At 39.7% G+C, this 20605-nt stretch overlaps 1 protein-coding gene across 1 annotated transcript in view; it reads left to right on the forward strand.

Moving 5' to 3' along the window:
- jmjd1ca (jumonji domain containing 1Ca) overlaps positions 1–18897 on the forward strand; it is a 63928-nt gene extending 45031 nt beyond the window's left edge. Inside the window, exons 5-27 of the mRNA XM_026285505.1 lie at positions 2062–2186; positions 2282–2410; positions 2589–2630; positions 2718–2832; positions 2945–4707; positions 6261–6415; positions 6690–9244; positions 9764–9965; positions 10137–10366; positions 10458–10610; positions 12004–12093; positions 12209–12333; positions 12749–12845; positions 13965–14122; positions 14205–14495; positions 14762–14930; positions 15038–15128; positions 15720–15850; positions 15932–16054; positions 16528–16667; positions 16944–17150; positions 17286–17417; positions 18159–18897. Of these exons, the coding sequence (XP_026141290.1) occupies positions 2062–2186; positions 2282–2410; positions 2589–2630; positions 2718–2832; positions 2945–4707; positions 6261–6415; positions 6690–9244; positions 9764–9965; positions 10137–10366; positions 10458–10610; positions 12004–12093; positions 12209–12333; positions 12749–12845; positions 13965–14122; positions 14205–14495; positions 14762–14930; positions 15038–15128; positions 15720–15850; positions 15932–16054; positions 16528–16667; positions 16944–17150; positions 17286–17417; positions 18159–18260 (7325 nt within the window). The 3' untranslated portion in view covers positions 18261–18897. The remainder of the gene's footprint in view (positions 1–2061; positions 2187–2281; positions 2411–2588; positions 2631–2717; positions 2833–2944; positions 4708–6260; positions 6416–6689; positions 9245–9763; positions 9966–10136; positions 10367–10457; positions 10611–12003; positions 12094–12208; positions 12334–12748; positions 12846–13964; positions 14123–14204; positions 14496–14761; positions 14931–15037; positions 15129–15719; positions 15851–15931; positions 16055–16527; positions 16668–16943; positions 17151–17285; positions 17418–18158) is intronic.
- Positions 18898–20605: the final 1708 nt, after the last annotated feature.

Below are 20605 nucleotides of genomic sequence, written 5' to 3' on the forward strand. Positions count from 1 at the left end.
GAGGCCATTACTTGATGTCCTCTGTCACAACACAAGGCAGAGAAATGTGTATTACTGTACTACTTACAAGATGCTACTGTTTAAAAGATCACATTTAATATTAGTAATCAGAGTAGCCTCACAATAAAAAGGTTTTATGCTAATCACAGATTTTGTCCTAACCATCCGCAACAGTTATACACAACAAATAACAGGGGATTCTGCTTTAGAAATTATTTCAATTTCTGTGATTGTGGTTGGGAACAAGAACACATAAACAGTGTCTAATCACAATGATAATCTCAGGTGCTGATTATGTGCTTTGTATAATCTTAAAGGGCTTTACTTGTAGTCAGATTATCATTGTGCATGACTGAAATAGCCATATTGAATGCGACAATGTATAATTTACCTCGGATCTTGAAAATAAAGAAGACAAGAATGATCAAACTGTGATCTCTAAATGAACAGACGGTGTTGGGAAGGTTACTTTGCAAATGTAATACTGTACTGTAGGTTACAAAGTTACTCTATTTAAAATGTAATAAACAGTGTAACTATTTCAGTGGTTTTTTTAAGTAATGCAACTGACATTTCTAAACCTATAACGAATGTTTTTAACTGTTAATAATTTTCAAACAGGCAGGGTTAACCTTACAGTAGTAATTTTAAAGCACAGATGCCTCAAATTCAGACATTAGCACCTCTTTTAATACAGATTTAAAGTCATAAGAAATATTTAAATAGCTATGACGCTGTTTTTAACATCTAATCTTTGCATAGCTACATGAAACACTGGCATATAACAGTGCCTTGGGGGGGGGGGAAGAGTTAATCTTAAAATAAATAAAGCCTATACATTAAACCCAAATAGGAAATAAAACAGTGATCAAATAAGCATTGTGTCCTATTCTGTCCTAAACTTCTGAAACATTGGTGTCTCATATTTAAGAAATATAATAAGTTTTATTTATTGCAAATATAAAAGCCCTTTCCCACCCAAAAGTGTAATGAATAAACCTCAGGCTGAAGGAAAAGTAAATTCACGTCTGTAGAGTAGAAAACAGGAGTAAAAGGTTCAACACTCTTCAGGAACAAAAAAAAAACAAAACAATGAAGCACAAATGTTAGTTTATCTAGAGTTATTTTTGCTTATCAGTATAGCACTGGACCATCAAAGTTTAGCAGGAAATACATTAGTTAATAAAATTAGTGTTATTTAACATTAAATTATTGCAAGTTTGCGTCATATTCTGAGTTTGCATTTCACTGTTTTAATTCATTTTGATGAATACTAAATACAGTATATATATATATATATATATTTTTTTAAATGGGATGAATTAATGCACATTCACATTTAGTCTAGAATTACATCGTGTTCACACAAGCACACAATGCCTCTGTACTTACGATTTCTCCCAATATGGGGACATGAGACTTAACTGGCATTACTTTTTTTTAAAAACTTCTAAATTCAAAAGTAATGCATTACTTGACTAGTTACTTGAAAAAGGAAAGGAAAAAGGAAAGTTCCACTGCTTATGGAACTCGTGTTAATTGTAATGCATTACCCTCAACACTGCGTAACACCATTACATGTAACTAGTTACTCCCCAACACTGTGAACAGAAAAGTGCGTTCAGTGGAAAAAGTACATGGCCAATGAATATGTATTTAAAATCATGTCAGTCAAATGGTTAAGGTTTTATTAAAGTATATACTCATTTTGTGGTGAGTGCAAGACGGCACTTTATTTTATTGGCTACGATGTATGATTTTGTCATGGCTGTATTTATATTTTAATTTTGGCATATTCCATTAGTTTACATCTAAAGCATTTTTACAAGATTTAGGGTTAGGGTTAGGGTTAGCCAAAGGATGCCATGCATTACAGGGTTATTTCCAAGACTGAGTGTTTTTACATAGTTTGTTTACCTTACTGGTGCAATAATGTGAAGCACTGGTGCTTTAATATGAATGCTGCCACATCATACTGTATATTGTTCATTTTATGGGTCAAATTTTATGGGCCAAACTTGACTCAAATAAGCATTTGATTTATTTGTTGTTGTGCGACAGGTGCTTGTTCTCTAAAGGGCCTGAGAGTGAAAGTGTTCAGACTGGAGTCTAAAGCTCAGTGGCTGTCTGGAGTCATCACACATCACGACCAGAACGACAGAAGCGTAGCTGTCATGACTGACCAGGTGAGACCTCACAAACACACATAGATATGAGGCTGCGTATAGTAAGATTATGTAGAAATGTGTTTTATATGAAGTAATGTTTTCCTCTTCGAAAGGTTCGAGAGATGAACGTAGATCCGTCGCTGGTTCAGATGATACTGCTGGACGATATCACCCACTCCTCGCTGATGGGAGAAAACTCAAAACGCAAATCACATATCACCAAGATCAATAGGATTTTTCTTGTGAGTGTAGACATTCATTTTTGTACATGTGTGCACATACTAATTGCAGAACAAAATTGACCTCAAAAGTATGGTAAATAAGACAAATTTTACTGCAGTAGGAGTCGATGGTATATCTTCGTTTAGATGTCAAGTTTGTGTCTGTGTCTCCATTACCTCTTTTTAAATCTGCTTCCAGGGCACAGGAAGCATATCAAACAACACTACAACAAATGACCAGGTAGAGACTTTAAAACACTTCCAAATCCATCATACCAGTATACTTTTGCATACTCTAGTAAAAACACACTCTGTCTGTTTGCCGAAGGTGTGCAGCTCCAGGCCGGTGCAGCAGCAGTCTGAGATGAGTACACAGAACTGCAGCATGGAAGAGGAAGAGAAAGAAGGCATGAGGGTTGAAAATAGGAGTGATGAGGCAAGAGGTGAGCTGTAGCCATGATTCAGTTTTTTACAAAGTGTTAATGAGAGTCTTTTTATGTACAGTAGCTGTGTAGCTTTTTCTATATCAGTATTATTGATCTATTTTTTTTTTAGATTCTCCCAAATCTAAAAACAGCAATGGTGAGAGAAAAAGGAGGAAAGAAGATGAGGAAAAAGATGACAAGCAGATAAATAGATGTGGGTTGAAGAGGGTGAAAGCAGGCAGTGTGTCCGACCTGTCAGAGAACAGCGATTCCGAAAATTCCAGCTGCAGAGTGCAGGATTCATCCTCAGATTCAGGATCAAAGAGACAGCTGAAACAGCATTACACTTCAAAGAGGCCATTGGACTGTGAGGTTCACCCCTCCCATAGAGCCGGGGAACCTTCACCTAACCAATTAGGAGAGAGCAAGACTCAAAAATTGGGAAAAACCTCTCCGTCTGATTCCCCTAGTGCATCCTGCAATGGAGCATTCAGGAACACGGATGCACCGGAGTCTGGAGCTCTTGTTAGTGGTGAGAAATCAGAAGAGAAAGGTGATGGAGGGATGACAGAAATGGAGGACAGGAGCGAGGGGGCATCTCGAGAGGACTCGGAGGCCGTGTCTGCACTTTTGGCATCCCAAGAGAGTGAGCAGCTGGTCTCAATGGAAGCCACATGTGTGCTGCTACACGCATCACCTCTGGAGTGTGAAGGAGCCGAGGCCGAGCACCAGATGTCGACGATTGATCCAGAGGTCAAAGGGTCAGAGTTCACCCACGCAGAGCCTAGGGGGTCAGAGTTTAACCAATCAGAGGTCAGGAGGTCAGAATTTCCCCATTCTGAAGCCAGCAGTGACAATCCAGTCCCAGTAGAAGAGGAGCCTAGAGGACCACCGCCTTGTTCTCCAGTCGTACCTTGCAACAAAGAGGAGGATGTGGAATCTAAACCGAGTTGCTCTCCAGCAACTGTGAATGCAAAATATGAACCTGTAACTTCCTTGGAAGCTACCCACAAGCCTAGTGTGCTCACTAGTCCTTGCTCCTCTCCTGAGATCATATCTAAGCCTCAGACTGTAATGGAGACATCCAGGCAGAAGCAGAGTGCATCTCTAGAGATTGGCCTGTTGAAGAATGCTGCTCCTTTGGCTAAATCTCTGGACAGAACTCTTAGCGGCCTTAAAACGGCACCAAATTCTAAAGTGACCTGCTCCGCAACTCCAGTCCTGATTCAGAGTCCTTCTCTAACCCAAAATCGATCCAGAACCCCAACACATTCTCCTTCCCGTACGCCTAATCGCATTCCCACTCCTGACAAGTCCACCAAAAGTCTTCTCATTGTGGACAGGAAGGAGCCCTTCACCATCTACAGAGACCCTGCACTAATCAGGACGGAGCTTGAGGCGCACCCCACCTACATTCAGCCCCCCCACACGCCCCCAAACCCCAAACACCACCTGAAGACGCCTTCTCCATCCTCCAGCTCTCCTAGCCTTACCCCTGCTTCCTCCCATAGCAAGCTGCTGAGTCCCTCCCCTCACCCTTCACACCTCTCACCCATTCCCCTCCACTCCCAGCCTCCCCTCTGTTCCCTGACCACACCCCACTCAACCATCCCTCATCCACACCTCCTCCCGTCCCTCCTGCCTCCTGCACTCTTGTCTGGACATCCTCGTATTGGAGCTCTGGGACTTCCCCATCATCCTTTTGCCCTTTCAGGGAACCCGTCTCTCCTGGGCCAGACCTCTGGTGCAGCTCCTTTGGCACCTCTTGGTCTCTATCCCCTCCTGTGGCCTCCTTTCCCCAACGGAGCCCATAGCTACCCTGGATTGGGCCTGCAAACATCCAAATGGACACACCCAGATGGTGCTGGCATCTCTGACAGCAACGTGAGGAGTGTAAGTGTCCTCACACAATTCTAGCAAGCACATCCCAGATTCTGGTGTCAGTTAAGATATTAAGCCCATTAAGAGCTGTGGCACAGAGTTTGTTGCTCTGACATATAAAGAGCTTGTGGAGAACAGGGTTCGAGGGCTCCTATGACTCCTGTGGGTGACACGGTGGCTCAGTAGGTAGCCAGAAGGCCTTTCGGTGTGATGTTTGCATGTTTTCTCAGTGCTTCAGTTCCCCCAAATCCTGGGTGTTTGTCTGCCTTCATTGGCATCCCAGCAAACCTACATAGATATGGGCTTTGAGGAATAGGTGGATCATAGACAGTCATAGCAATTGTAAACAAAAGGTAACACTATAGTGGATTTTTAAAAATAATTGTTCACCCAAAAAAGAAGATTCTGTTATTAATTACTCATCCACGTTGTTCCAAACCTGTAAGACCTTTGTTTATCTTCAGGAAACGGATATTGTTGATGAAATCCGAGAGCTTTCTGACCCTGCATAGACAGCAACGCAACTAACACATTCATGCCCAGTAAGGTAAGAAAGACCTTGAATGTGGTAGTTGCGTTTCTGTCTATGCAGGGTCAGAAAGCTCTCGGGTTTCATCAAACATATCTTATTTTGTTTTCCGAAGATGAACGAAGGTCTTGCATGTTTGGGAGGATATGAGTGTGAGTAATTAACAGAATTTTCATTTTTGAGTGAACTATCCCTTCAAGTTTTTTCAAGTCAAAATAGGTTGTAAGCACTCCAACAGGTTGTATTGGTAATACATGCTTTGTGTTACTCATGGTGTTGTTATGTATACAGATAATGATATTTGTGTAGTTGTTATGGTACTTATGAGATCATAGCTAAACCTCAGATTGTCAGAGAGAAGTCTAGACGAAGCGGAGCATATCCCCTGAGGTGTGCATACTGGAAGAGAGCTCCCTTTTCTGCTAATTCTGCTGTAGACATAGTGGGAATTATACTGGCTCCTCTGGATTTTATAAGGATGTCATGCAAGTCAATGACGATTGTGTAATATTGTCTGGTTTAGTTTTTAAGCCGATATAAAGCATCAAGAGGAAGGTTATGGTATTATGGACGTATATTGCAGTGGGTAGTTTGAATTGTGACAGGCTGAATAGAGATGGAAAGGAGACTAGAAAACAAGAAAATGAAAAAGAAAGCTACGACAAGCAATGAAAAGAATGATGAATTGAATAAAAGTCATCCAGGCAGCAGACTCTCCCCACCTTTGTTTTATTCATATGGTATCAAGAGGACATCCTTGAGTTGTCTGTAAACCACCTATTCATCTTGTTCTATGGATATAAACAAGATTGTGTTTCTCAATGTGTTAGAGAGTGTACACTCAAATAATTGTCTTGTATTGGAAGGGATTGACTTACATCCTTGCACACTGTGTTTAATTTTATTTCTGATTTTATTTCATATTATCTCCCTAAGCTTTGATGTCCTTTGATAGATATATATTAATCTCTATATCAAACCAAAACGGGTCCTATAAATTGTAAGAAACCCTGTATGTTTGTCTGTGTGGTAACAGAACACCCCAAGCCCTTGGATTTCTCAGCCCACCAATGTTACTAATGCAGACGGTCAAGGGTTGCAACCCCCACTACCCATGCGACCCTCCAGTGCGGACCCTCAGAGAGTGCCCAGGAACACTCAGCATTGCACACCCACCTCTAAAACCACAGAGTAAGTTCTACACACTTTTCCCACTTCATACAATGTTTGTGCCTGAAATAACACAACATTGTTTCTATATAAAAGACTGACAGATGTTGCTTTGTGTTATTTACTGCTTATTTACGACACTACACTTTCATATTACTTTAACATTTTCTTTACAAACTAGTAATGGTAGTCTAAAATGAATTAATTTCCTTTGGTCAACTGTTAATTATATTTTACTTATCAGACATACTGACAAGGTCTCTTCCACATTCGTTCCTGATGTTTTCGTTTCTAGAGAGCTGGATAGAAGAGCTGTCACTGAGAGCACACTCATCCACACTCACCTCAAGTCTGAACAGGAGCATATCCGCACAGCAACAAGCAAAAATGGGCAGACTTACTGCCCAGTCGCCCTTGAGTCGTCCCCAAGGCGAACCAAACAGCCACTTGTTGTTTATGATCTCACAGGAGAGAGACCTAACCGCTACCAGGAAGAGAACCGCCGCATTCTTCAGGAGAGCAGTGAGGTGGCACCGTTCACTGCTAAACTGGGCTCAGATAGGGATCCACGATACCCTGGAAACCCCACATCTGCCAAGGAGAGGGAGAGAGAGATGGACAGAGACAGAGACGGAGAAAGAGAGAGAGATGTGCATGCATTCAGACACATTTTACCTCCCCGGCCGCAGTCAGCCCATCCCACCCCAACCCTCACTTCGAGCAGCTACTATGCCTCTCTGTCCAACAGCGTGGAGAACAAGCCTCCACAGCGCAGAGTGCCAGCCAGCAAAGAACTCTATGACAGGCTCAGTGCCAGCAACACCCCTGTCTTAACTTCCTCCAGCTCACAGGTCTCAATGAGTGCCAGACCTCCGCCTCTTGTTAAACGCCACCATGAGAAAGAAGAAGGTCTGCTGGGAAAGATCTCAGAGCAACTGGCTCATAAAGCATCTTCTATGAAAGCAGTAGAGGTAGCAGTTGTGGAGAGAAGGGGGCCAGGCTCTTCTCTCATCTCCTCTTCTCCACGCAGTGTGCCTTTACTCCACCGTGCGCCTATTTTTCACCCTCCGGCACCAACTATTGTGGTTTCAAAAGACTCTGGACTTGGCAGATCGTCCCCGCCCACTCTCACACCTGTTCAGCCAATGAACTTGCCAGGAATTGCACAGAAGCAACAGAGGCCACCCACTTTGTTGCCTGAACTCAAACATGTCGCCTTAGATGGGAAAAGACTTGTGCCAGAGAAAGCAACAATGCCGTTACAAGCCTACGATACCCAATGGGGTGGAGTCATGTATGGCAGAGAGAAAGTGGTTGGTGGACACGCAACAAATGGAGGTGTATTCAAACCACAGTCAGCCACTGCGTCAGTCATTGTACGTCCAACAAACCACACACATACAACAATAAGTTACACAGTGTCTGACAGCTCGGTTTCCCAGATGCAGTGTGGCCACATAAGACCATTGGAAAGTTTGTCCAACCCACATTCAAAAGACAGCGGTGTTCAGCATAAGAGAGGTGTCCTGTGGACCCCTCTGGATACTGTTCACCCCATCAACATGACAGCCCAAAAGGGAGATCTCAGTGCACCCATAAACACCACAATTAAACCTATTAACACAGTTCAACCTTTAACAAACATGAATGTTGCACGCTCAAGGATAGACCTAATCGCAGAACACTGCAAGAGGAGAGAGATTGGTCCTGTTCAACCGAAGATGGAGTCCTCTTCCACCTCTTGTTGCACTCCTAGAGACTTCCCTCACCTGAAGAAACACAGAGCTGGACTAGCTATTGCTGAATCTAGACATAACACACATACAATTCAGCCCCAACACACTATACATCCTTCAAACGCTATGAAACATACCTCTCACCTCTCAAATAGCAGATGTGGGTCTTGCACTATGCTCACTACACGCCCTGTATGTTCTGCACATGCATCAGAAAGAGAAAAAGAGCCTGTATTCAACACTAGTTCTTCTGAATGTGTCCAACTGGCATCAGGGACTTCCAGCCCTGTGCCGACAACCAAACAAGGTTTACTAACCAATGAGCAGGCACCTGCTTCGGCCATAACCAACCGATCTCAATCTGGTCAGAACAACTACCATAAACTGAAAAAAGCCTGGTTGACCCGTCATTCTGAGCAAGACCGAGACAGCATGGTCTCCCAATCAGTAGATGGCGCTAAGACAGCTGTAACTTTGGCCAACACAAGCAACTCTGTACCAATCAAACAGAAAGTTAATGGACTGTTGGATAATGGGTTCAGTCAGGAGGATAAAGATCCCTCCCTAGACAGAAGAAAGTCCAAAATATTGAACAAGAAGATTCAAGAGAACAGGATGTCTGGTTTAGAGGATAGGAAGTCTGCTAGTAATGCTCTAAGTTTCAATTCAGAGGACAAGAAATTTGTCATGGCCGATGAGAAACCAGTGACAGTGGGCAAGAAGTCTTCCTTAGAGGTCAAACCTGTTTTGGACAGAAATGGAAAGCTGGAGTCTAAGGAGCCCTTTGTAGAAGACAAGAAATCTTTTGAAAAACGATCAACCCTGGTTCATATGAAGCCTGAGAGGGAGAAACGAGGCGAGAAACGAGGCGAGAAACGGCCATTAGAGTCCAGCGGAGACAGCGAGAGTGGAGGTGACTCCGGCAATGAAAGCGAGAGTGGTGGATCGGGAAAAAGGTTCAAACGACAGCCCAAGTCCTCTTTTAAAATCAAGCAGAATGACCTCCAGAAGAAGAAAGTAAAGGAGGAGGAGGAGGAAGAAGAGGAAGAGGCCAAACTCAGTGGAACTCTGCAAAGTGCAAAGGATAAGCCTCAACAGAGACTCGCTAACAGCAGTGAGTTCTTCCACCTGTTTAAATGCTGATGTGTGTTTAGACCCATAGAAAATGTTAATAATTAGAACATCAAACATTGTCATTGGTATTAACAATGATCAACTCGATATTTTGTGTCAAATATAGTCAGTATGTTTTTATTGTTTTATACTGGCTTTTTCACTTTTTTATTTTAAATTTTTGAAAGCTTTTTTTTCTATTAAATGTTTTAGTGTCGACTCATCTCAAACCTGATTGGTCTTTATAGTAGATTATTCTCCAATGCCTAAGAAATATGAATAGGAAAATAGTGTACCTTTGCAGTATTCAGTGTTTTATCCGATAGCAGCTGTGTTTAAACAAGACTGAATGGTTGAATAATTATTCATACTGTGTGTTTCTGCCAAAATGTAAGCGTATTAGTTTCACCATGGCATTCAGAACCAGGCATGAAAGCCAGGACCGTACAAATCATGCATATTCAAACTATCGCTGAGATACAAATTGGTACTTTGCTCACCTATGTTATTTCTGTCTCAGATGGCATCCCTCGGTCTGTGCTGAAAGACTGGAGGAAGGTGAGGAAGCTCAAGCAAACTGGAGAAGCGTTTTTACAAGACGACTCATGTGCGGAGATCGGGACCAACGTGCAGAAGTGCAGAGAGTGTCGCTTAGATCGCTCGCGTAAATCTCAGGAGCCTGCCATCTCCCCTGTCTTCTGCCGATTTTACTACTTCCGACGGTCAGTCTTTAATACTTTTGGGACTGTTCTTAGACATGTGAACCTGTGTTTTTAGGGTTTATTTGGGTCATCAATGATGCTATATTTACTCAAGCCTCATGAATTACTGCGGAGTCTGACTTTGCACATGTTTAATGCAAGTAAGAACAAATTCTTTCCCATTCTCTTCAGTCTGTCGTACAGTAAGAACGGCGTTATCCGTGTGAATGGGTTTTCGGTGTCTGAGCAGACAGATGAGGAGGCGGTTACAGTGTGGACGGGAAGCTCAGAGGATGAGGAGGACAAGAAGAGGAGAAAGATAGACCTTGAGTCATCAAAATCCATCCTCGCACTCATTGGAGACAAGTTTTGCCAGCTCATAAAGACAGAGGACACTGCTTTCACCTGGGTCAAGAAAGACAGTATGTCTGTGTGGAATTTCGGATACACAAAGTCTATTCCTTGTCATTTTGTCTTTTTCACCTTGTCTTCTTTCTCTGTTCCTTTCTCCAGCTCAGATCATGTGGAAGCGAGCAGTGAGAGGTGTGAGGGAGATGTGTGACGCGTGTGAGGCCACTCTCTTCAACATGCACTGGGCTTGTCATAAATGTGGCTTCGTGGTTTGCATGGACTGCTATAAAGCCAGAGAGAAGAAGAAAGCCAAAGGTCAGTTGCAAATGCATCATGGATTTTCCTATTTATTTTAAACCAATTTACCTATTGGATGACCTTTTCTTTTCACCTCTCTGGAAAAAGCCAGCTTAGACTTTCCATTCTGGTCCAAGGTGGTTTAGACTAGTTTGTTTTGGTGTAGCATGTTAAATTAGTTATTTTTTGTCGACCAACAAGGTCTTGCTAAAAGGATTCCCATGGTTAATGGAAAATATGTAAAAAATCAAGAAATAAAAAAATTGTGATTTTCAGGATTAGAAAGGTGATGGATAGGCTTGCCGTGATAGATGGTGCTGACGGTGATATCAGTGTTGAGCCACAAGTCACATATCCACCAGTCCTGTTAGACTTTTGCCATTTATCTAAGGTGATTTTGGAAGTCTTTTTTAAACATTTGTTTCTTATTGAATTGGTTCCACATTGCTTGCTGATTTTTTAACTTTATTTAAACTTTGTGTCATTTATTTATTTTATTTGACATCAAGGTGTATGCCGTGCCACCAAGCTTTCTTACTCTTTTTGCTAATAAACTTTTCTACGTTTCTTATTTATTTAGTTATACCGTATTTTTTGGACTATAAGTCGCACCTTAGTATTTCTGTAGACGGTAATGCTTTCTCTTGGTTAATTTCTCTTGGTTCAAGTCAAATTAATTTTGATAAATAAGTCGCACCTGACTATAAGTCGCAGGACCAGCCAGACTATGAAATAAAGTGCGACTTATAGTCCGGAAAATACGGTATATAATATATATTTGTATATATTTGTTTTGTATACCTATTTTAACTTTTCGTAAGTTATTTGTTATTTTATATTAGGCATAGCCTGCCCTATAGCATGGTTTTTTTTAAGCATTTTTTTTTTTATAATAAAAGTTCTATGTTTTATAAATTGGTGAGTTTGATTAATTTAAGTGAGTTTGATGTTGTATTTAGTTGTTGCAATCAAGCAATTGATGCTGAACTGCTGCTAATTCAAAAGTGGAAGTAAAATGCGCACAGCACTTTTAAGCTATTTAAAACCGAAGGAAAGCGAGGAAAAGAGTAAAAATTCAAATGAACTAAAAAAAAGAAAACTATTGCTTTACGACGAATTGCCACTATTTAAAAGTGAAAGCTAAATTTGCATGCTGCATTTACAAGCTATTTAAAAGCGAAGGAAAGCGAGGAAAATAGGGAACGCCCCACCCTCGCTGTGATTCTGGTATTACCGGTGTTGTCACACGTCGTTTAACCGGTGGGAAAATTTCCTTACCGCCACAACCTTAGTGATGGAAAAAGTTTTATTAAAAAAACATATGCTGAGGGGGGGGGGGTGTTTTTGCAGTTTTTTATTTTTTTATTTTGGGAGTTTCTCTTTCCGACAATTTGTATGTTTTGTTGTTCAGATAAGGAACTATATGTCTGGGTCCGATGCGTAAAGAATCAGCCACATGACTTCAAGAACTTAATGCCTACTCAGATTGTCCCTGAAACAGGTAAGCATAGATAAAGGTTTGTGTACTTAAATGTCTCTAAACATCACATAGCTTTTGGGTCATCTTTGACTGTGTACCTGATAGTAAAATGAGTGCAATGCCATCTTTTCCTAAGTATTGGCGGACATGCAGAGGTCTGTGCATTCAGTGAGAGAAAAGTTTGGAATCCCATCCCATTGTTCCTGCTCTGACAGCAAAACCCACAATCCCAGCACAGCCACTACCAACGGACTCTCACCAGTAAGATGCCAACTTCACATTATGTACTGGCTTATTTAAATCCTGGCAAGTTTTGAGTTCCACTTTGCATTTACATTTATGCATTTGGCAGACACTTTTATCCAAAATGACTTTGATTACATTCAATGTATACAGTTTATTAGTACATAAATTACCTGGGAATCCAAACCATATCTTTGGCATTGGTAACACAATGCTCTACTGCATCGTGTCCAAAGCTGCTCCTGGAGGGCCAGTGTCCTGCAGAGTTTAGCTCCATACCTTATTAAACACCAGCTAATCAAAGTCTTCAAACACACTAGAAACTTCCAGGCAAGTGTGTTGGTGCTCAAATCTGGCTAAAGGAATGTTTAGAGGCATGTGACGCTGGATAGTTGAATGACATTTTATGAAAGTGTTTTTGGTGTGACATCAGCTTTCAGACACAGATCAGAGTGACTTGAAGAGCCGGCAGATCCCAGATCAGCAGAAGAACTCACATGTCACAGTGAAAGCGCACTCTGAGAAAGGAGGTAAGGAATGTCCTACACAAACACTCTAAACCAAACATTCATCCATTCTGCACTTGTTTCTCTTTCATTTAAATACAGGCCACAACAAGCAATGCACAACTAGATGCCTTATACATTGTTTGTATTTTTTACAACTAGTGCTGTCAAAATTAGAGTATTAATGCAGGCGATACATTTTTTCCAGTTTAACGTTGTGAAAATTTTTGTCAGGCTACATGTCAGTAAAAATTCATTTTTACTATCCTGTCCGCTGTTATACTGTGCTCGTAGCATGTAGTGCATGCTCTTCAATTGCACACATAAATAGGGCAATGCATTCTGTATAGAATGTATTATTTGTACTATTTTGTATTAAAGCGCAAGTGAAACTATGAGCATGCATGTCAGTTCAGCTTCACGTTCAGCAGCGGCAGCTCTTAAAGTAATAGCAGCCAAATAACCTAATATCCCAGCTGCTTTGATGTCTGTTAATTGAAGAACAAGAGAAAAATGGGAAATAAATAACTAGGATTTATCTTTAAGTTAGAATTTAGTGTTTGACTAACTGTATTCAGGTTCTGTATATACTTACATTTATTATAATGGGTTTATTTGAAGTTTGTTCACTTAAGTTAGAAGTTGTTATTTTTTTTAAATTTAATAAATGTTCGAATTGATAGCTCTCATTTATACGGTGACATTAATATAGTCAACATTACATATAGCCAATGGTTAAATATTAGGGGAAAAAAGAATTTCATAGAGACATCAGTGATACTCACCTTCTGTCAATAAAAAAAGATGCCATTAATTGAATGTTAAAACATTGCAATATAAGTGTATTTAAAAACTGTAATGTTAGGTGGGATTAATTTTATAAATATTTTAGAAAAATTTGCGAATAATTCGTTACATTTTTTTTATTGATTGACAGCACTATTCACGACATGCCTACCATGAAATCTCATTGGTTCAAAATATGTCCTCCACACAAAATCTCAAATGTGTTGTGTGAGGCTGTGTTTGTGTCACTTCATTGTTGCCGCTGGTAATTTCTCATTTTGACTGGTTTTGACGCAACTCTGGCTGTGTACTTTCTGAATAAAATGCTCTTGACTTGTTGTTTCCTCTTATTTATAGAGAAGTCAAGGTGTGATGGTATGGAGGCTCACAGGAGGAAGTCCACGAGCTCTGAACAAGGATCAACTTTGCGTGACCTTTTGACCTCCACAGCTGGAAAGTTGCGTCTCGGGGCCACTGGAGGTGCCTTTGCACCAGTTTACAACTTGTCTGAACAGGTTAGAGTTATATAGACTGGTAAATACAAGAATCTAGGTGTACTTAACAAATAACACAATCTATTCATGCTTCATTCTTTAGGTAGCCCAAAACACTCGTGTGCCCAACATCCTGGATGACATCATTGCTTCTGTAGTCGAAAATAAGATTCCCGCTATAAAGATGGCCAGGGTGGGGCTAAATCAGGATTTGCTACCAGAAGGGGAAGTGGGGCAGCGGCCAGAGGGTGTGAAGCTTGAAGAAAGCCCATTGGCTGATCACCACGCCATTGTCCCTCACGATTGGTTAGGAAACCACCGGCTGCTTTGGCTCAAAGATCACCTTCACCAAGGCAACCAAAGACTGTTCAAAGAGAACTGGACACAAGAGCAGGTTTGTATTAACTACATCTCTACAGATACTGCGGGAAAAGGAAATGAACTCATAAGAGAAGTTACAGTGAATTACAGTTTTACTTTCTGTAAAAATTAGGATTGACAGGATGAAACCTCTTGGGATTTAATTACCTAAAAGTAACCATTGATTTGGATTATTTTAAACGAAGACATTCAAAGGGTCTTCTTGTATGAAAACCCAAAGTAAAAAGAATCTTCATATTGTGTGCTTCTGAAGCTGTAGTTGGTTTAATGTCTCTTTAGCCAGTGCTGGTGTCCGGATTGCACAAGAGTTTGAATACTAATCTGTGGAAGCCTGAGCACTTCAGCCGTGAGTTTTCCAGCCTACATAGCGACCTCTACAACTGCAGAGATGGGAGCGTCACAAACTCTAAGGTCAAGGAGTTCTGGGATGGTTTTGAAGATGTGTCAAGTGAGTGATTGAGTACTTATAATTTCATTCTAATTTGCTGAATATGATTTTGCTGTTTGACTCTGTGGACTGAATTTTATTTGCATTCTTGTGTATGTGACCCACAGAGAGACCTAAATCTGATAAAGGGGAGTCGGTGGTGTATAGACTGAAAGACTGGCCATCAGGGGAGGAGTTTTTGGCCCTCATGCCTGCCAGGTATTGCCGCGCTTGGAAACATTTGAAGCATATGTTGTCTTTCAGACCTCACTAGAATTTGCATAGAGTACCACTTCGTACTGCTAATGCTTCCTTGATTTGAATATACTTTCACCAGTATTTGAATAAACCTCTTCTCAAGCATGGAACTTAGAAATGCAGTAAAAGAGTACAAGAAGTTCCAGAAATAAAGATACATTCATTTTTCCATAGAGAAATAGATTTCTAGTGATAAATTACAGTCAGTCTTCCAATTAATGAAAAGTGCAGAATTGCTTTTTATTTTACACATACGTCCATCAGATTCTACATTATTTCTTGATCTGAAAATAAATTGGAATTAAAATCACAAAAAAAACAAGAATTCACTATAAAGGAGTGCTTAAATTGTATTAAATCATCAAGTCACCTTAAACCACACAATGATAAACACCTTTGTACTCATTATTATGATAAGTGTAATGCCATTTTATATTTTCATTATTTATTTATTTATTTTAAATCACTATGATTTTATGGTGTGTAATGAGGTTTTACTTATATTTTTTAAGACAAAGGAATTTGAATATGTAATGCTTTCACCCACCTCAGATATCATGATGTGATGAAGTGTTTGCCGGTACCAGAGTACACAGACCCAGAGGCACATCTGAACCTGGCCTCACATCTGCCCTCCTTCTTCATTCGACCTGACCTTGGTCCTCGCCTCTGCTGCGCCCACGGTATTCTTTCTTTCCTGTACTTACTGACAGTGCTGTTGTGCTCTGTTATGCAATGGACCTTATGTTCCAGTGTTTGTTCAGGTGTAACAACATGTCCAGAAAAAGACTTCGGGACCAGCAATCTACATGTTGAAATCTCAGACACCCTGAGTATTCTGGTATATGTAGGGATGGCCAAAGGAAATGGAGCCTCATCCAAAGCAGGTACTTTTACATAAAAACATGATATTGTGGCACTGATGTTTTCCTCTAAAACATTTATTTTGCCTTAGTATGTTTGCATACACATTATTTAACAGTAAAATTATTTGCTTTGTAAGAGAGGTGGATCTGGATGCAAAGACATTATGTGTATGGATTTTGAAAATGGAATGACTCAACAGTCAATAGTTGTACATTAATACATTCATTGACTGTGTGAGATTATTGTTGCCATAATGCCTCTTTTAAAGCTATTTGAATGTTGATTAAAATAAAACAAAAATTTGTTTACTAAACTCAGGCTTGAGATTTGCCACTCACAGTTTACTTGCATTATTACTGAGTCTTGGAAATTGCTGAAATAAAAAATGTATTGGTGTCCTTTAAAATGCCACAATAAGAAAGTTTATGGAACATTATGAGCAATTATTTGTGTGTAAGATTGCATTAACTTTGCTGTCAAACCATTGTGATAGGTGTACTAAAGCTCTTGGAAGGAGAAGTTCTGGATGAGAGTGTAAAGAAAAGACTGAAAGACCCTAAAGAGACACCAGGGGCTCTGTGGCACATCTACATGAGTAAAGACCTACAAAAGATCCAGGAGTTTCTACAAAAGGTACTGCACTCCATGATTGTGTAAAGTTTATGACCTTATTTAATTGCTGATAAGGGATGAGTTGTACCATATAGTGCTGATTCAGTATGGTGTGCCACAAGGCTCTGTCTTGTGCCCATTGTTGTTCTCCTTGTAGATGCTCTTAAAACCATCCATCCTTTATATTTCATCTAAATTAAATAAGTACACTAAACACGTATTGCTGTTTTGTTAGACACCCCCCCCCCACTCCCCCATCGATGAGAATATGATACTTATGCTTCTATGTGTTTGCAGATCGCTGCTGAGCAGCAGGCTGAAGTGGATCCAGAGGCAGACTCTGACTCAGAGTTGGATGGTGATTCCGACCTCCTGCGTGAAGGCGGCTGGTATCTGAGCCCCAGGTTGAGGCAGAAGCTTAAGGATGAATATGGTGTAGAGAGCCGCACACTCCTCCAGTTCCATGGAGATGCTGTTATCATCCCTGCTGGAGCTCTGCACCAGGTATATTACCACCTTCACATTACCAGCTACATCCTCCTAAAGCAATCTGTCCTTGGGAAGGATGACTGCATTCCTAAAGCTGTCACTCCACCAGGTGTTCAGTATTCTGTATTTATGCATACTGTGTGTTTTTAGGTGATGAATCTGCACAGTTGCATCCAAGTGAATGTGGATTTTGTGTCCCCTGAACATGCACACAACTCCTATTATCTAACCCAAGAGCTCCGCCCTCTCAAAGACCAAATGAACTATGAAGACAAACTCCAGGTACCTCCATCTACCTACTGGGACCTTTTGTTTTGTTGATCATTTAGTTTCCATTTCTGCTGCATTGTGCTGGTAAACCTACCGACAGTGTAATTTCATTGGTCCAAAATCATGCTTCACATAACGTTAATTTCTGATTTGTTGTGTGGCATTGTGTCTCACAGCATTTTTGCTTTACTCTTTGGAATAAAAGCTTGATACACCAGTCTTTTGACCCGATTTACAGTCTGAAGGAGTCCCAGAAAACTGCATAGTGTATGATGGACACAGACTTTAATTTTCTAGCTTCAGACTATGATTTGATCCCGTCGGAGGATTTTTAAATGATATTTTGCACTATTTTAGAGCATATTGTTTTCAGTTCTCCTGCGTCTCCTAACAATGAGGCACATGTGGAGGCTTGCCATTTTGTTGTGTTTGGAACGATTTAAACATCTGGCAGTGTGTGAACCTCAATCGTTTAGTATATAATTCCCTTTTTTTCTGTTCTAACCATTTAAAAAGTCGGCAAGTGTAAGATGCCTAGTGTTTTAAAATTCTGTTCAGATTTTAAGTCATATATAGTGTATTCCAGTTTTTTTGTGTTAAATGGCATGATGTAGCCAAAATTGCTATTGAAGTTTTATATTCCTTTAAGTTGATACTATGTTTTATTGTGTTCCCAAGTGTAATTTAGCATTAGTCAAATCTGTAAGTAAAATCTAATTCCACAATATCTTTTCATCCCTCTTGATTGTTCAGGTGAAGAATATCTTTTATCACTCGGTGAAAGATGCTGTAGCCACACTGAGGAACCATTTGAAGGAGAGGAACACAGACGATGTGAAACAGGAGGAGTCCTGACAATGCATCCCTTCCTCCTCTGTCCAAACCCTTGGAGCATAAAGACAATCCCAGGATTCTCCAACAAGAAATCTCTTAGCTGTGATTCTAACTAAATAGGCCACTCTGCGAGCTTCTGTGACTTCCTCTGTGATGTCACTGTCTTCTCTTTGATTTTATTCTCTTTGTTTGAACTTCCCCATCATGTCTTCCTGAACAGACAGGAAGTGTAGTAAGGGGTGTAGGTACAACAAACAGAGGGATAAAAGTAGTACACTGTGCTCTCCAAACAGGTGCAATGAACTTCAAAGCCCATCACTTCCACTTGCTGCACAGGCTGAAGACCATAGAAAACCTTTAGACATACGTGTTTTTCCAAAGGCGATAACGTTCTTTATTACTAATTACTGCACTGCAAGGTGTGCAACATGTTGTCTGTGTTTTGGACAGTTTTACAGAGCAGCGATTCCAACACAATCATAGCAGCATTCCATCACATCAGCAGCTGCCAAATGGACAGGTTTTATCGTTTAAGCAACATTAAATTATTTACAGTTTGGCAAATATTCACTGTGCAGAGAGTGAATATTAAAGAATTAAAGTTTCTGTATGTTTAAAAAAAAAAAAGATCTGTGAAATTTTCAGCTGAAATGTAATATGTAAATAGCAGAATATAAATATATAAATATATATTATGATTTTCTATAACATGGTGTGCTTTATTTGCTGTATGTGTTGTTTGCTACTGTATGTACATTAAAGTTATAGAGATGTTTTACATTTTCCATTAAAAATGGATTAATCAAAATTGATTTGTCTGTCATGTCTGTTAACGTGAACCTTTCATATCCATTAAAGATTTAGCTGGTTTTCTACGTTAGTTAAAGGGATAGTTCACTCGAAATCAAAACTTCAGTAATTTTTTTTACTTCACCTGGCGTTGATCAAATGCTGAGCGTGCTCTCTTTTTTCAGACCATGAAAGGAGAAATTAATAGAAAATTGCCTGTATATTGCAGTGAATTGCAGCTTCAAGCTTTAACAGAAATAATGCTAAATATCACCATGTTCTGTGGTGTTAATGAGACTTAATTTTCCCATTGCTCGTGTACAAAAACATCCAAAAGTGCAAGTTCACTTGATTCCCCTCACTTACACAAACACTTTCATGAAGTTAAATGTAGTTTTCAATCAAACGCTGTTTAACTATCACAGTACCATATTTTACTTCTGTGATGATGTATTTCGGAGTGAATCAGGGGTGTTGAACAAGAAAACGTCTTTCCTGATTTGTTCATTTATTATTATTAATGCATGTTTAGTAAGACTAGGAGCATGTTATTTAAAATGTAAATAAATTATGTACATTGACCCAATATTGACTCTACAGTACACACAGTAAAGCAAACAGTTCTAATAATTAAGATTTTTTTTTTTATTGTTTGGTTGTTTTTGAAACATTTATTTGATTAAAAAAAATTAAGAAATGTAAAAAAACAGCAGTAATATTGTGAAATACTACATTTTAAAAGAATGTTTTGTATTTAAATATATAACATTTACAGTTGTTCTCATGCAAAGCTGCATTTTCAGCATCAGTACTACAGTATTCAGTGTCACATGATTCTTCAGAAATCAGTCTAATATTTTAGTTTAATACTCAAGAAACATTTCGTCTAATTAATCTTGAAACACGATTTTGCTGCTTAATATTTGTGGAAACCAATACCCCATCCAACAGTTTGGGTTAAACAAGTTGAGCTCTACCATCACAGGAATTAATTACATATTGAAATACAATAATATAAACTTATTTTAATATTATTTTCCTATTACTATTTATCCAATCTTTTGAGCAGTGCTGTAGGTGGATGCAGGTTAAAACAGCCTTACCTTGACAGAAAATGGGATCATGGTTAAAAAGCTGGCTGTGCTTTTCTGAAAGAAAAGGTACATGAGAGTACAAATGTGTACTTTACATAAAAGAACAAGTGTTCCTTTGCATTCAAAATAGCTTATAAAGTATTATAGCTTTCGTACTGTATAAATTCAGGAGTGGTACATTACTGTAGGCAACATCCTTTAAAATCACAACACAATGACAGCAGCTGCCTGCAGATTTGGACTGTTCAGATTCATTTAAAAATTAATAAATACAAATGTGATTTTAGAATACTTTTTTCCCCTTTTCTCCATTACAGCAACACTAGTATGTAACTTTTCCTGTGTTTAAAATTTGCAAAATTCATTCATAAATTCATCTACCCAACGGCCGTTTTATCTTATCCAAAATCACTACGGTACATTTATGATAAGTGATTATTTCTGGACTGTTTTAGCCTATTTGGTTCGTCACCGCTGCGGAGT

This window comes from Carassius auratus, chromosome 17 (genome assembly GCF_003368295.1).
Source record: "Carassius auratus strain Wakin chromosome 17, ASM336829v1, whole genome shotgun sequence".
Lineage (NCBI taxonomy): Eukaryota > Metazoa > Chordata > Actinopteri > Cypriniformes > Cyprinidae > Carassius > Carassius auratus.